Here is a 15018-nt window from a genome sequence, read left to right on the forward strand (position 1 = left end):
AAAGAATGTTCAGCTACCAACTGCCAGCCACTCTGAGTGCAGATACTGGGATCTTTCCAGAGCAAGGCAAAATGAGAGGGAAGCACACCCTGCTCACCTGCTAATTGGAAGCATTCACACTATACCATGCACATTTTGATGTATTGCTGCTGAGAACAGATGTAATGGCTCACTATCATATTCATGTATCAAACTTCCACTTGATTTGACAAAGCAGGCAGAGGAGAGAAAACATGTAGAGACCAACAGAATTAAATTAAATTTCTCAAATTAGAACACGTGTTTATGTCCCATTCCTTCTGTGACCAAGAACTTTTGCAGAGGTTCAGTAACCACAGTTCCTTGTAACCAGTTTCACACCAAGGGCTGTGCTGCTGGAAATCACAGAGCAAACAAACAGAGCACATAAACTCTTCTGCCTTTGTCAGACATTCTTGGGAACTCTCCCAGTACAAATCAATACTTTTGCACAAACAGAAACTGAACACACCACTGCAGCACAGCAATCTCCCTGGCCTCTTCAGGTGTAAAAAGGCAGAGTAACTCAGAGCAGACCAAAACTTAAGGACTTTGATAGAAGCAATGAGGGACCCTCCTCCAAAAATTCCCTGCTCCTCTTTTTATACAAAAACTAGCAATAAATTTCCTCTATGGTTTCCTCCAAAGGACTGTGAGAAGTTTACTTTTAGTTGTCCAACAGCAGCAGTCAGTGGTGTGATGGCACTTTGAGATGAGTGATAGAACAACTCATTTCACAGAGCAGCATGGATTCAGGATAATTTGCTTGTGACAATGTGCCATTTCCTTTCCTCACCCCTAGCTGCATCCTCAGCAGAGGGGACAGACAGGCAGAGGCAGTGACAGTGACTGCTGCAAAGACTCAGCCAGGCATTGCTGTAAGTAGGGGACAAATGCAGGGACTCCGGCTGGCCTAACTGAGTTAGCATGAGGGTAAAAGGTACAACCATCACTAGAACAGGTGATCTGAAATGGCTTTGCTGCTTAGTTGAGGTGGCCCATAAGGATCCTATTTACTGATGATCCTTTGAGTTCTGACTTTTTCTTTTCAAATATAAACAATCATCTAGGCTTGGACAGCTGCCATCAAAGAATATAAATTGAATCTTTCAATGTATTAATTGTTCCAGGAGCAGAAAAGGACTTTAAACCCTATGTTATCATTACTCCTTGTAACTGGGGATTATTTAGACCAAAAGGACCTCCTGCACTACTGAATTTAAGTCCACTCTCATTTGGCAGTAAACCTTTCTATTATAATATATTCTGCATTCTCACAGCACACAGAATTTTAATTTTCTACATAACTCAAGTAGATAATTACAGATTTTATTTAATTATCTTAAATCTAAATAAGAGTTTATGGTGAATAAGGGAGGTGAACTTTTCACACTCAAGTGCTGGACACACACCAGCAAGGTGATTTTTGAGCTGATTCAACTTGGTGATGGAACAAGTAGTGCAACTTGTCATATCTTGCCTCTCTCTTGGAAAAGAAAGTGATGTACGTGGTAGCAGAACAAACCCTCTTGCACCAGACCCTTTATAATCTTTAAGCTCTCACCATGAGTCTGGCTAAAAATCCCCAAAAATCTGAATTTCAGGTAACATCCCCCTGTTATTGTTGACTTTGGGATTGTGACAAAAACAAGACAAAAACTTGTACTTTCTAAACTAAACAGTGAGTCTGCATTATAAGATTGTTTGAAATAGGATCACTCTCATGAACATGTGCTGGGATGGAAAAGTCCCAGCATTTAGAGAGAATGAGCAATAAAATCAAAGTGGACAACAAATCACAAAATGTTTAAAGATAGAACAAAAATAGAAACGCCAATTATTTTCCTGTTTGTACTTATGAAATTTTTTTTCCCAAGGAGTTTTGATACTTTCCATTTAAATAAAAACTGAAACCATATCAGAACGAGCTACAGAATGACAGGACTGTGAAACAAACAAACAAACAAAAAAGATCAAGCTCTGTGTGTGGTTTTTAAAAGCTCCAGTGTCTGTGTTCCCAAGAAGTACTGAGTCAATGATAACAATTGTGGGGTGGATTTGCAGGGGTGCTGTGGTGAATTCCTGTGTTTAACTCCCCTCCCTCTCCCCAGAGCTCTGGGCCTTTGCAGTTGGTTCATGAAGAGAAGTACACACAATCACAGCTGACTGCAGCTCAACCGTGTTTTTATGGCTCAGAAGCAAAAGGGTCTGATTTACACCAGGGAAATGCAGGAGTCATTCTGCCAAAGTAAATTACATGAAGTGGCAATGTGCTCTACCACTGTACAGAACAAGAGCAAAGAAATCAAAGTTGATGACTCAGATCCTAAATACTTGAATTACCCTGGATCTGTAAAGCCAAGACAGCAAGAGAAATCTGATCATGAGGAATGACTGTAAAATAAAACGCCATCAATCAACATGCACTAGGTGTCTTTGCCAAGCGAGGGGAAGAAGATAACAGGAAATTGTGAAATTAGCTAGCCTCAGAGGGTTAGATTCCCTGCCACTCCAAATTTATGGCTGTCTTCTGTTCTGTTACAAGGCAAGGGCAGGATGGTCTTTAAACAATTCCCCGTTTAAGCCCTTTTCACCTCCTCTGTTCAGACACAAATAGCTCCCAAGGCAAAGAATACCAATGAGCCTGGACTGTGCTTTCCATCACTGGCATCAGAGGCTGACTGTGAAAAAATCAAAAAAGCAAGAACAGAAGTATCAAAGTAATCCATTCTCTCTTTTCCACCAAAGTATACTGCACTGGTTTCATGGGACCATCTCTCATTTTCTCCACAAAAGATATGATTCAAAGTTGAAAAAAGGGAAGCCTCCCTTGGAGTTACTCTTTTCCCGTAACATGCTCTGAATAATTTATGCAATAGATATTTCCACTGTTACAGCTCCCCTATTGTTATTGTTCTGGAATTGGCACAATATGTTTTAGTCTCACCTGATTTCTTAAGATCTTGGGAGTTTTGCTGGAGAGGGAGTGGCAACACAGCGAGTGACGGCATTTTCTTAAACCCAGCAGAAAGCACAAACCTTCATTTGTCTATTTAAGAACTGCCAGTCCTTGAAACTTGTTCTTTAGCAGCATGTCTGAACACGCTGACTGTTAAAAATCCCAGTGCCCATAGAGGCTCTCAACTTTGCTTTTTCAAAGCACAGGTGATTTTTCAACATGCTTGCTCATCTGTCCTGGAATATCAAAGCAACAAACTCTGTGGAACTAACTCTGACAAAGCTTTGCAAATTCTCTGTGCTCACAGGAACGCAATTTGGGAAGAGTAAAAAATTATTTTTATGAATTGTGATGCTCAGTTTTCAAGATATCTGAAAGCATCCTGGGTTTGGCAACTCCAAATTTGAAATTTGGGGTTGTAAAGCTGTTGTATAATACCTCATCTCTCTTCTGCCCTGACAAGTCAGAAAACCTTACAAGGTCACTCTATATACTTCACTGAAATATTCTGTATCCACAGAGAAAAAGAACTAAACAAGAAGTCAAAAAGTCCTAAATGCTGACTGCACACTAATCCAGAGTAGAGACAAGTCTGCTTTCCCTGCTTCACATATAAATAAACTTCTAGGTCATGCAAAACCTCATTAAATAGACTCAAATATAACTATCTAACAGGGACATAAAAAGAATAAGAATTCAGAACTCCCATGTTCTACAAACTGTCTTAATCTCATCAGAGGAGTTTGTTTCCCAATAAATATAAAATATTTTATTTGCCTTTCCTACCAGCATCCACATTTTCCTTCTAGTTCCACCAGTTTAGCTGTGGTCCCCAAAGTACTGCCAGTGTGCAGTGAGATCTTTTTCACTGTCCAGTTTTGCAAATTAGTTTATTTAACACAGTGAGAAAGTGTCCTAGAAGGGCAGGTTATAAAACCAAAAGCCATTGTCCATCCGTTTGCTATGAAACAGGAATTCTTAATTTCTGTCATCACTTCAACAACCAATATCACAGTCCACCAAGTCTGAGGCCTGAGATATCTGGAGAAAATACAATATGTCACACAGGATAATACTAAAGTGATTGAAAATATCTGAGAATATCTGTGCTGCTTCTGGAGTTACTGAACTGTAGAGAAAATAAAATAAAAAGCAAAACAAACAAACAAAAAATACCAGCAGAATAGAACCTCCTGCACTATCTCTGTTCTGAATCCAGAAGAACCTCAAACCTCACCCTGTCTAAACACAGCCTATCAGACCCAGCCTGTGTCACTGCCAGGCACTTGGAGCTCACGCACTGGGAAGGGAGGTCACAAGTTATATGGACCATCTGAGGCAGGGGAAAAGAAAAACTAATTCTGACCTCAAACTCTGCCCAAAGAGTGCTCAGGCCTCTGAGGGGCTGACTCATCTCTGACCAGCAGCTGGGTGCCGTCCTGTTGGCAAGACAACTGTAAAACTCAGTCCAACTTGCTGCAACCTTCCCTAAGCAAAATCTGAAGCACTGGCATAAAACCAGCACACTCCATGCTAGGAAAAGTTATCTGTTCCCTGAAGGACATTTTTTGTACATGTTTCTTTAATATGGATAAAGCAGTCTGACAGCTTTTTGTTACTGCATTACACTTAGAATGACACAGCTAAAGAAATGTGCCCTTGTTCTTCACCTTTAACTTCATTTTATAAGTTTTGCCCTCTCTCTTTTGCCCCTTAGAAGAGTGGATTTCCACCTGCTTCAACCACCAAAGATCTGTCTGTCTCAAACGTAGACTACTTTTCCAACATAATAAATGGTATTACCATCCTCTGTGAATTTTCCAGTCACTTAGTTATGTAATTGCACCTCTAAAGTTGTCTGTCTCTCACACGTACTCTCACATTCATTGCAACCTTTGAGAATAGGCAAAACACTTTTCCTACCAAAAGTTACTTTTTTTTTTTCTTTTCTAAGAAGTAGCCCAACATTCATAAGAGACTCTGGACAAGAGCAGTAGTAATATCTCTCACACATACACAATATCTCTCTTTTATATAAACAACTGAAAGAAAGAAATCAGATGCAGGAATTTTTTTTGACACCTGGAAAAGCAGAGAGGCGAGGGAGCAGTTGATAAGTAAAAGATGACCCACAGAGGTGCCAAAGCAAGGAAGCGAGAAGGAAACCTGTTAACTGAGTATACAACGTGTCTATCTTTGGAGATTGCATCCTGTATCTGAAGGAGGAAAGATTTCAAAGTTCATACCCCTGGCCTCTCTTATTATCTTTTTCAGTGGCTCTGACCTTATGGAATGCAAAATACATTCCAGCTATGATGACAAACATGACCTTTGGTACACCTTCCAGCGTGCATAAATGTGGCTGGATGCCAGGTGCCCACCAAAGCTGCTCTGTCCCTCCCCCTCCTGAAGTGGACAGGGGACAGAAAATATAACAAAGAGCTCATCAGCTGAGATAAGGAGAGGATGATATTCCTTACCAATTACCACCACACCATTTGGGGGAAAAAAAATTAATTATCAATAAATCTGAGTTGCATCATGAGAAATAAACCCAAATCTTAAAAATGGCTTTCCCTCACCCCTCCCCCTCCTTCCTGAGCTCGACTTTACTCCCAATTTTCTCTACCTCTTTTCCTGCAGCAGCTCAGAGCTCTGGGGAACAGGGGCTGTGGTCGGTTCATCACACGGCGCTTCTGCTGCTCCTTCTTCCTCATGGAGAGGACTCTTTACACTCTTCCCCTGCTCTGGAATGGGGTCACTCCCACTGGAGAGAGTTATTACACTCTTCCCCTGCTCTGGAATGGCGTCGCTCCCATTGGAGACAGTTATTACACTCTTTCCCTGCTTGGGAGTGGGGTCGCTCCCACTGGAGACAGTTATTACACTCTTCCCCTGCTTGGGAATGGGGTCGCTCCCACTGGAGACAGTTATTACACTCTTCCCCTCTTCGGGAATGGGATTGCTCCCATTAGAGACAGAAACACTCTTCCCTCGCTCTGGAATGGAGTTGCTCCCACTGGAGACAGTTATTACACCCTTCCCGTTCTCTGGATTGGGGTTTCTCCCAATGGAGACAGTTATTACACTTTTCCCTTGCTCTGGAATGGGATTGCTCCCACTGGAGACAGTTATTACACCCTTCCCTTGCTCCGGTATGGAGTCTCTCCCACTGGAGACATTCAGACTCTCCTCCTGCTCCAGAATAGGCTCATTCCCACTGGAGGCAGTTACGCTCTCCCCGTGCTCCAGAATGGGATCACTCCCACTGGAGACACTTATTGCACTCTTCCCTTGCTCCGGATTGGGAGCAGTGCCACTGGAGACAGCCACAATCTTCCCTTGCTCTGGCATGGGATCACTCCCATTAGAGACAATTACACTCTTCCTTTGCTCTGGAATGGGGTCTCTCCCACTGGAGACAGGCACACTTTTCCCCTGCTCCAGAATGGGGTTGCTCCCACTGGAGACAGGAACCTTTTTCCTCTGCCCTGGAATGAGGTTGCTCCCACTGGAGACAGCAACATCTTTCCCCCACTCTGGAACAGGGTTGCTCCCACTGGAGACAGCAACATTTTTCCCCTGCTCTGGAATGGGTTTGCTCCCACTGGAGCCAGCAACATTTTTCCCCTGCTCCAGAATGGGTTTGCTCCCACTAGAGCCAGGAACCTTTTTCCCCTGCTCTAGAATGGGGCTGCTCCCACTGGAGACAGGAACCTTTTTCCCCCGCTCTGGAATGGTGTTGCTCCCACTGGAGACAGGAACCTTTTTCCCTCGCTCTGGAATGGTGTTGCACCCACTGGAGACAGGAACCTTTTTCCCTCGCTCTGGAATGGTGTTGCTCCCACTGGAGATGGTCACACTCTTCCCCAGCTCTGGCGTGGAGCTCCCACTGGAGACAGTCACACTTCTCCCCTGCTCCAGTGTGGGGTCTCTCCCATGGGGGATAGTTACAGTCTTCCTTCGCTCCGGCATGTGGTGTCTCCCTCGGGAGACAGCTCTCCAAAAACTTCTCCAAGGTGGGTCCTTCCCATGGCTGTAGCTCTTCATTTACTGCTCCAGGTGGGTCCCTTCCACAGGGTGCAATCCTTCAGGAACAGACTGTTCCAGTGTGGGTCCACCCCAAGATCACAGGTCCTGCCAGCAATCCTGCTCCAGCGTGGGCTCCTCTTTCCACGGGTCCACAGGTCCTGCCAGGAGTCTGCCCCAGCACAGACTTCCCATGGGGTCACAGCCTCCTTCAGGCTTCCACCTGCTCTGGTATGGGGTCCTCCACAGGCTGCAGGTGGGTCTCTGTGTCCCTGTGGGCCTCCATGGGCTGCAGGGGCACAGCTGCCTCACCATGGGCTGCACCACAGGCTGCAGGGGAATCTCAGCTCCGCTGCCTGGAGCACCTCCTGCCCCTCCTTCTGCACTGACCTTGGTGCCTGCAGGGCTGTTCCTCTCACATGCTCTCACTCCTCTCCTCTTTGGCTGCAATAGCTCCTGCACAGTAACTTTTTTCACACACGTCATCCCAGAGGCACTGCCATCGTCCCTGATGGGCTCAGCTTTGGCCAATACAATGGCTTTGTGCAGATTAAGAAATTATACACTTGACTTGAATTTATGAGGGAATTTCTTTTTATTCACTTCCTTTAAAAATCTATTAACCAGTGTTTGATTTTTATTTTCTGGCTTATGTTAGCACAAATCACGTGTTTCTAAGGAAAAGTTGCTAAAGATCCAAACCAATGGAAATATTAGTGCAGGAGGATTTAAGGCATCGATCTGGTGCAAACGCACACTTATGAAAAACAAAGTTTCAGTTTGAATAACATTTGCGCTGAAAATTAAGATAGGTTACTGCGTCTGACTGGTGTGCATCTGAAGCAGTGTGCTTCACTCTGCTTTTAGCTAAACAAGCCAAGAAAATGAGGAAATGTGTTGGGCATACCCACAAGTGAGCGTCACATGAAAAAAATTGGCCAGCCAAAAGTTGTTGGGGTTTTTCCTTAGTTGAGCAGAGCTTTGAAAAGCTCTTTGATCTATTTATTCTCCAATCTGTTGGCATATAGACATGAACAGAAAAAGAAAATTAAATAAAGAGAGGGGGGGGTGGGAAAAAGCCAAAGAAAAAAGCCAAGCTGTGACTTGCAGTGCTTGTTGCTATTATGCTTATTTACCCAAGAGTCCAGACCAGGCTGAATTTAACCTGACCGAGGGCTACATCTGGCCCCAATTCAGTTTCACTGCATATTAACAAATGAACAATCAGCCAGTGCTGGAGCACTGTGCACACCAATATTCAGAAATCTGATCTAAAGGAAACTTTCCAAAAGATTCAGACACTGGCTTCTCTCCGCCTTTTGCTGCTCATGACTGTCAACAGGAGCAGAGTTAGGTCAGGGAACGGCACTCCCCACGACTTTATTCACTGTGATCAAGGGTAACTTTAACGTGTCCATTACTCATCCAGCTGAAATGAGCCTCCCTGACCAGATTTCAGCACCGCACCTATAAGAGCTGGGGGATTTCAAGCCTAAATTTGGAATCAGAATAATAGCTGGGGGATTTATATATCCTTTATAAGCATTTGATTCTCACAAGGCCTTGGCTTCCTATAAAACCATGGATTTAGTTTTACACTAGGTTCTATAAGGAGCTGGCCAATATATATTAACATTTCACTTCACTTTTTACTTCTTATGAGAGAATTTGTATGTAGTATAACCCTAAGGATGAAAATACTTCATGGCCATTGCCCTGCAATACAGAAATGCTGCACAGTAAACTGAAAGTTTTGCTTAATTTAGATCAACTAAATGTTAACTTAGGGCAGCTAAAAGCAGTAAACATTTCTCCTGTCACACATTCTTTCCTTCCAGGATGAAACTAAGTTTCATGACCCTACAGGAAGCTACATAGGTAGCACCAGGCAAAGCATCTAGAAAATGAAAATGCCATGGTGCAAGTGAGGCAATACCAACATCTGTGTATACAGCAGCAAGAAAAACCAACAGGCAACATTTACAAGCTCATCAGCTCTAAAAATATTTGCTCCCTACAGACAACAACACAAACAACAAACTCCTTCAGGTAACCCATGGGGTCTCAGATAATGAATATTTGAAGCAGTAAATTGAGATCCAGATCTGACCCTAAATTACATCCCTCAGAACCTCACAGTGAAGGACCCATAAAACTGATTTGTTCCTGAAAAGCAAAAACCTGTGACTTATGCTCTTTATTCAACGGAAAAAAAATGCAAGCCAAGAAAGCACATTTCACAGAAAGTATATTTTAAAAAAGATGCCACAAAACCCTAAAACATGAAAGCAAGCATCAAAACCAACACAACACACAAAAGTATTCCAGCAGCACCTCATTTAATGCTGTGTTTTCATCTCAGCAGTTAGAAAAGTACAGTCACTGTAAGGCATATTCAGCCTAAGCATTAACAACTGTGATCTCTCTCTAATGGACCAACATTTTCTATACAATAAAAAAACCAAATTCAGCTTAGCATGGGTATTAACACCCCTGTGGAGCTTAAAAATCACCTTTAAGAATTACAGAGGATAAAAAGGAATCTCATCAAATAGACAAGAAACAGGCATTTAGCCTTATAGAGATGAGGTTCTGCCTGAGAGCAACAGAGGTAGAGGGAGCAAAGGAAGAGAAGGGCTGTAAACATGAGTTTTAGTCTCACAAAGTCACTTGTTCTACACTAGAACTGCCAACTCTGGAAATTAAAGCTACTATTACAGCTACTTTAAAAAAGCAGAAGGTTGGTGTTGAGTTCCTGTCTGTGAGTAGACAGTTCATCTGCTGCAAAACTGGTTGTGGGAAAGGACACTAAGGAATTCAGTGCTATGGCACTTCATGCTCTTCCCTTCTGCTGTATTTAGTTTCCTCCTCTCATGCCTCTGACAAGCACATAGCTGCCCACCACTGCCATCACTTCAGCCTACCCACACTTACTTCCCTCCTGGAAGGATGCAGAATGGAGATGTAGGAATCCTCAGCCCAGCGTGGTTTGTTGTAGCCTCTGTGCTCCCTGAATGCTGCCTGCTTCACTTGTCAAGCAGCAAATGACACACAGAGAGTGTTTGTCAAACCTCTGTCCCTTTGTGTGCTTAAGGGGAGGAAACTGCTATTAATGTTTAACAAAACAGGAGCAAAGCCTTTCTCTGCAATCTCACATGTTGGCTTTGAAGGGACCGGTGTGTGGGAAATGTGGCAAGCCAGAAGTTTGCTCCTGGTAGCCCACAAAAATTAAGTTTTCATTTTAAAGTTACAGGAAGCAACAGTTTACAATTCATTCCTGAAGCTCTGAACTGAGGCAATCCAGCTGTCTGATGGTAAAGAAATCATAGAAGCTGTGTCAGGGACCAAACCACACACAAACCCACTCAGACACAGCAAGTCTCTCAGGCTCAGCCCCTATCTTGAAACCCACATGGGTGACAGTATGACAGTACTGCTTGACAGGAAAGGGTGAGGTTAAAAATCCACACTGAAATGCTTTCAGGTCTCTGCCAACAAATGGCCACGGGCTGTCTGCCATCTCCCCTTTGCCTGTATTGACACAGAGTGGCTTCCAAACTCTGCAGCAAATCGACGGGCAGAGGTCTCATATGAGAGCAGCCTCATCACCGGGCATTTGTTCAGCTGTCTGGACTGACAGCTCGTCTTTTGTCCCTGGCTGCCTCCCGGGGTGAGTGTCCTGCTGCACAATAAAAAAGGTGAGTCAGCTGGAGACATCCACGCTGTCACAACAGGAGGATTAGCCAACACTACCCACACCTGACTGTCACCAGCACTGCCCCATCCCGGGCACAGAAGTCCCCTGTACCAGCAGCCCACCTGCCTGCCAGCATTAGCTGTTAAAAGGACCTTCTGGGCTTTTCCTAGCAGAGTTTGAATCATTAAGCCTTTCTGTGCTACTGCCACTGCAATGAATTCTGCTTTTATAACTCAAATTGTTATGTTGTTACCTGGGAAAAGCTTACTTTGAGAAAATTTTGATGCATGGTGGGCTTATGCTAGGAATCCAAAATGAAAAATACTATTTCCATCTATTAGCTGCTGTTAATTGTTTGTCAAAAAGTACACGCTGTACAACCACAATATTGTGGAGCACCTATGTTGAAGTGACCCTGCTTTACATACCTAACGTTTTCTTTCTATAGCTACGAAGAGAAGAAAACAAACTGATACTTCTCATTTACTTCAGCATTTTCCTACAGCTCCCTGACAATAAAATACTAATGCATATTGGCATTAAAGCTCATCATTAATATGAGAATCATAAAATATTTCCTTTATTAAAATAGTGTTTCAACAAAGAGCTTCAGGAGCAACATATAGACACTCTGGGAAAAAATTTCCATATCTGGTAAATAACAAACAGGATATTTAGGCTCTCAATAAAAGCAGTCAGGCTATGACAAGAACTGATGTTCCCATTGACTCTAATAGAGTTTTATGGATTGACTCAATAAATCAACTTTTTAAGTGTTATTTAGTTATTAGGAATGTCATATCTTTACAATTGTTATATTTAGTTGTGCTTTCATCACTGAAGGCCATCCTACCAGATGCCTGCACATTGCTGCCTATTGCTCAACAGTTCCAGAGTTCCCTGGTGCCAAGGGAATGTGACATATTCCCTTGTGGCACACTGCCTGTTCTATACACAGGACCTGGCCAGAATGGAAGTAACCTCAGAATGCAGGATGGGAATTGTGACAAAAGTTTTTAAAAAGTTTCCCAGGAACTATGGGCTTTTTTGCAGGTATATATTGTAACAACATGGATGCTGCCTGTGTATTTCCATTAGCCCCTATTTTCCTGCTTGAAGAAAAATGCTTACAGTTTATTTTGCTTTAAAGGCCATTTGCTGTCCATGTTTGTTCCTCAAGTGTGAAGACTGAAAGTGATGCTTGGTGTGGAGACTGAATCAAGCACTGAGCTAATTCCCAGTTTCATCACACATTATTGCCTGGTGAATAGTGGCTATGTTATTTAGAGGATGAAGCCTGTGAGGATGCTATGTCTGTCCACTTCTTGCTTTGTTTTCCCAGGCAAATGGTGGGGGTTTTTTTCCAGTCAGGGGAGAAAACATATATTATCTATCTTATTATGTTCAGATCTTCCTTTCAAATTCAATCTTCAAAAATTCTGCTATCTCTTTTTTAATGCTCTGTTCTGCCCAAGTGGAAAATATCTTTTTAGGATAACCAAACAGTGCAGGAAAATGATAAGACAACATAGACTCTTTCATTTCTAAGCCACTGATTCAAATCCAGACTGATTAGGGCACAGAATGGAAGTTGTTCTCCCACACTGGTGGCTTTTCAAGAGCTCAAGTGTAAAGAGACGAGTGTCTTAGACAGCTTCCAAATGGACAGACATTCACAGAACACAGAACATCATTTGCAATGCTCATCACTTGCATCTTTTATGACCTTTTCAGTGAGATTGTCAGCATCTCCCTGGTCCAGACAGCAACAGTTTCATTCCAGAAAAACTGAAATATTGGCATTATGATGTAAAAATATTATGCACATGACTGCTATGCCCTACGCCCTGAGGACTTCAGTCTCACTTCTTATCACCATCCCAAAATTTACACAAAACTTGTGCTCTGATTCTCTGATACTGCACAAGTGTTCTAACAAGTGTCTTGCTCATTGCTTCTATTCACTACAGTTCAGTGCAGTAAAAGCACTAGAAAGAAATCAGAAACATTTCCAAAATGAAGCTCTTGTAATATTATCTGTAAAAAATACCTAAATCCGGTTCAGATCTTAGTACATTATTGTAAATATAGTGATTAAACAAATAAAGATTGCAGTGTTAGTCTAAGTAGTCTTCATGCTGCAATAGTTGCATTAAAAATGCCTCTCTAGTATAACTTCTCATCTAGAACTCTGGTTTTTAAAGACTTGTTAGTTTCTCTTCTTAATTTTTTAGTTTCCAGTGATTTTGGCAAATATAAACCTTAATCAAAGAGAAAAGGTAATTTTAATGATAAGGTATTATTTGCTACATGTAAAAATGTAAAGCATTCAAAGTGTCATGATAATTAAACTACAGTTGGAAGGAATTCATTACTTTCCTGTAGCCTCTAAGTAATGATAAAGTCAACTTGATCTGAAGATTTATGAAGCAAAATTCAATCAAAATTTTAGGGTTTGTTGGGGTGTCTTCTTCAGAACTTATGCAAATGGGAGGGACATATTGATAACATTTCCAGCTAAGAAAAAGTGATTTGTTTGACTGACGAATGCATTTTTCCTGAACGGATTTTTAAAATTAAAGTGAAACAAACCAGCCAGCAATAGAAATGGAATAGCAAAATCTATCCCCACTATCCATTGTTTGAGGAAGCCCAAAGCAGGTATCCAGAAGTAGGCCCACTTCTCCAATTCTGTCTTGATCTAACTAGAAGCTGTCACCTTGTCTTGCAAACCATTCTTCTCGTGTCTGTGTACCACTGTGCCCATCAGAATGTTTCTGCAGCCCTGCTGAAATGACTTGCAGAGGTTCCAGCACGGCCTCAGCCCTGCCAGGCCGGGGTCGGTGCCGAGCAGTGCGAGGGAGGGGAACACTGTGGCTCGGACCATCGGGGATCAGCACGGCACCGCTGCCCCTTGCCCAGATAAAGGGCAGCAGCACAGTCAAAGCCTGCATTCAAACCCTGCCCGGCTTCAGGGTCATCTTTGACTCGTTCCCACTGCAAATGTTTCTGTTCCCGTTGGCAGTAGGTGCCCTCCCACCTCCCATGGCCAGTTCAGAGCTAAGCTGCCAGAGCTTCACGTCCCAAATGCACCTCCATTCTTACAGGGTAAAGAACAGCTCCTATTCCTTCTGAACAAAATGAAACTCTGCACTGCTGGGAACTGAGCTGCTGAAAATTTGTCAGGCTGTTTCTGCTTGCAAAGGAAAGGGTACAATATTTGCTAATAGATTTCATATCATTTATTCAGTTTTCACTGTTATTTGGCTGAAGTTTATTCATATGGTTTTCTAAATCTCAGTGGTTTAAACAAAATCAAAAAAGTTGTGTTTCATCACAGCTCCAATAACAGAGCATATTGCTTAGTCTTAAAGTTTTATTAAATCACTATTCTTCCTGTTCTCAAGCTCACTGTCAAAATATTAAAACTTGGTTCTCTTCTAAAGTAACAAACATTTTCTACAGGGGGTTTGTTGTTTTTCTTTCTCACAAATTCATAAAGAGCTCATAAATGTTCTCACTAGTACTTCTGAGCAGTAGGCAAATACTTTTGGCAGGAAAATGCATCTCAGCAGTTCAGTGTGGAGAGCCTCATTGCCTTGAGCTCTGCTCAGCTGCCAGGAGATCTCCTGCAACAGAGAGGAGAGGTCCTGGCCCAGGCAGTGGGGAGAGGCTGGGACATGCTGAGACCATGGGAGCTTAACTCACACCACTGGCCTCTTGCTGCTCTAACAAAGTCCCTGATGGCTGCTCTGGCTGGAGAAAGTGGGAAGTGTTTTAGCCCAGGCCACCTCACAACTGGTGGGGCAACAGAAATTTTTATTTTAAAATAAAAATGAAAAAAAGCCTTGGCTTCCTGCTTTAGGCACAGATAACTGGCTCTCCTTTTCAAGCTGGTCTCACTCCTTCCTCCTCAGAACCCTCAAATAAAATTTGCATGCCCAAATATGCACAAAACAGCATCCACTGATCTTCCAAACCATACACAAATGTCAAAAGTTCTGAAAAACCAGAAACCTCTTCTAGACCTGCTGCCTTCCTTGTTCCTGTGCACAGTGTAAGCCCAAGAAGGGAGCACCTTTCACCTTTAATTAAAATGCAGCCTTTCACCTGTAATTGAAATGCAGCCATCCACAAGGGAAACAAGCAGCTTTTCTATCACTCACAGCAATACTGTCCACATACTAAGCAAGGAAAGAGTAAAAGATGAGAAAATACTTTATCATTAATGTGCTAAGACAATGGTGATCACACAAAAATTAGTGGGAAAACTGCACGCGTTAGAACTTCAAATGAGATCAAAACCTCACTGCTT

The 15018-nt window shown here is 42.6% G+C and overlaps 2 protein-coding genes across 5 annotated transcripts in view; both read right to left on the minus strand.

The window, feature by feature from the left end:
* DENND2B (DENN domain containing 2B) overlaps window positions 1-15018 on the minus strand; it is a 150782-nt gene that overhangs the window by 64620 nt on the left and 71144 nt on the right. The gene's annotated exons all lie outside the window — the stretch shown is intronic.
* Window positions 5603-7027, minus strand: LOC310910896 (uncharacterized protein; the record flags this gene model as incomplete). The annotated part of the gene is made up of 1 exon (XM_083863972.1): window positions 5603-7027. One exon carries the CDS (start codon window positions 7025-7027, stop codon window positions 5603-5605), a length of 1425 nt encoding a protein of 474 aa, XP_083720098.1.

This window comes from Zosterops lateralis (assembly GCF_965231275.1).
Source record: "Zosterops lateralis genome assembly, chromosome: 6".
In the NCBI taxonomy this organism is placed as follows: Eukaryota; Metazoa; Chordata; class Aves; order Passeriformes; family Zosteropidae; genus Zosterops; species Zosterops lateralis.